Below are 2217 nucleotides of genomic sequence, written 5' to 3'. Positions count from 1 at the left end.
CACTTTACAACATCTTAAAGTTTCCGTTGATGAGCAACTCCTTCACTCGGTGTCAACTGCTGTCCCAAAGTGAAATTGCGCCTGCGTTAAGATCCGCCGCCAACGCCCTTTGGTCAGTGTCACACAAAGGAATACCCATGCCTTGTCAAACCCCTGTGTTTGGCGTTCGGAATGCGACATGCAATAGCGTTCTGAAGCATCACATTCCTGATAAGCTACATCTGCTACAGCTCCAACTGTTGACTATGGACCCGATGGAGGTGGCGGACTGTCTTGTTTGCTGCCTGTCACTGCTGCAATACGCTGAAGACAATGATGCCCAACCGGATCATGCATTTGTCCACGGCATCTTCACGGGCTTGGTGGCTCTGGGGCATTTGGAGGTGGACGGACTTACTGCCAGCACTCACCTCCACATCACGCGCTTCTTAGGATTTATGCGCAGCATACGAGAAAGGGACTATGACCTGCCCTACAACTTCACGTGGGATGCTATGGACGTCTCCTTCGTTGACGCTGGGCTGCGTCGGGCCTACAGGGCTGCAACAGAGAACGTCGAGGTGTCCCACGCATCGCTCACGGCGTGGACGGATTTGATGGCTGTCACCACCGCAAATGACCCAGAAAGTATCATCACCGCATGGAAGCATGTTTACGTGCTCCGCGTCAAGCGCCAACCCTTCCCACAGAGTCGTCATGCACAGCTGCGAGCAGTTGAGACGTGGTGGCTCAATCAGGAAATCGCAGCCGCCATCTATGCCCTGTTGGACTTGCTCTCCTGCACTTCAGAGCAGGTCGTACGCCGAGCTCTTCATCGAGTAAATGGAGTGTTGCCTATGAATGAGAGACCCAAGCTCGACCAGTCGTTCCTGGTCAGCCTTCAAGAAGCGATTCATTCCATAAAGAAATTGGTGCCATGGCGACAGAGAAGCAGCGTTATCCACAACCTTGTTGATTTCCCTGCTACCGACCCTGTTCCACATCTCCAGTCCTTTGTCGATGCTGAATTACTGGAGTGCTCTGAGAAGATGGTGGCTGATCTTCAAAATTTTTCACCCGGATCTGCAACCCTCGCGCTCAGTGTGGCTCTATTCGCTTTGTTTAACTGGTACTGGAGGAACGGGTACCACTACGTCCAGTTGGTCGCCTTCCTTGTGCAGTCTGTAAAGATACGCCAGAAGATACACAGGTTGCCAGCAGACATCTCCGTGCTGCTCAGCCCTGTAGCCATTCCGCACCTGGATTCTGGGCACACTGTTGAAGGCGTCTGTCAACGTGATCGGCAGGTCTTGAGCCAGATCTTAAACGTATTCGGAAGTCTTGGAAACGTGGGTTCCACGACCTACATCACTTCCGAAGAGCAGCGTAGGAGTCTGTACGACCCCTTCAAAGGAGACATGGCCGCATTCGCCTCGCTGGAGTCATCCCTTAAGCTTCTACCGGCGCGGGTTCCCGCTACGGAGGCGAGGATAGAGTTGGCCAAGACTGTCTTGCGGACCTGCGATAGTCTGGTGGATCTGAGAGTCTTGCCGCTGACGGAAGAAGCAACGAAGGTTTGTCGAATCAGGTTGAAGCTCGCTTCCGCCACCAGTGGCGCCATACAGAGGGCTTCCACGGGGCGCCAACAGGTCGCAGGGTCTGCTCGGCTGCGGGCGTTGTCGGAACAGTACAATACGGCAAGAAAATCGCTCTTCTCGGTCCAGATGGGTCTGATTGCACCTCTTTATGATACTTTCAACCGCAAACTGAGCTCTGGGATGGACTTTGAGATCAGCGTGGCCGATACCATCAAAAAGAGGGCGTCGCTCAAAACCGTTGCGAAGAGGCCAACGACGCAGGAGATTCGACCTGTTCCGCCAGCGCCAGTTATCCCACGGGTGGACTTGGAAACAGCAGCGGAGCCACAACCTTCAATCGTCCGTATGATACAGCCATCTGGTCGTTGTCGAATCCCCCACACGACGTTGACAGCTGTTAAATCGAATCCTTCTATTGGTTGTTTGGAGCTTCTGACGTGCACCGGTTCTTAACCATGAACTGCATATTGTTAGTGGGGAAAAACATAACTAAAGGATGATGATGGCATAAACTAGCAGATATGTGGACTTGGGGCCGAGGAACTGGGGTTGTGGATTACTGCGGGATGATTGCTTCGAACAGTCTTTTGACTGAGAGTCGCTTCGTCAGGCGTCACAGCAGGTAAGTCGGTCGAACTCA

At 53.1% G+C, this 2217-nt stretch overlaps 1 protein-coding gene across 2 annotated transcripts; it reads left to right on the top strand.

Annotated features, from left to right (window-relative positions):
- Positions 1 to 29: 29 nt before the first annotated feature.
- On the top strand, positions 30 to 2030 carry KVP17_001820 (uncharacterized protein; the record flags this gene model as incomplete). 2 transcript variants are annotated; one of them, XM_068517554.1, is made up of 1 exon in its annotated part: positions 30 to 2030. In XM_068517554.1, the coding sequence occupies one exon, from the start codon at positions 30 to 32 to the stop codon at positions 2028 to 2030; it is 2001 nt and encodes a 666-aa protein (XP_068374147.1). The 2 variants fall into 2 exon arrangements, with proteins under 2 accessions (XP_068374147.1, XP_068374146.1); XM_068517553.1 differs by having other exon boundaries at positions 138 to 2030.
- Between the last annotated feature and the right edge of the window lie 187 nt (positions 2031 to 2217).

Source organism: the organism of the source record quoted next, assembly GCF_019968985.1.
Source record: "MAG: Porospora cf. gigantea B chromosome Unknown PgB_NODE_4316_length_2217_cov_134.497, whole genome shotgun sequence".
Lineage (NCBI taxonomy): Eukaryota > Apicomplexa > Conoidasida > Eugregarinorida > Porosporidae > Porospora > Porospora cf. gigantea B.
This window is presented reverse-complemented; position numbering and strand designations above follow the sequence as displayed.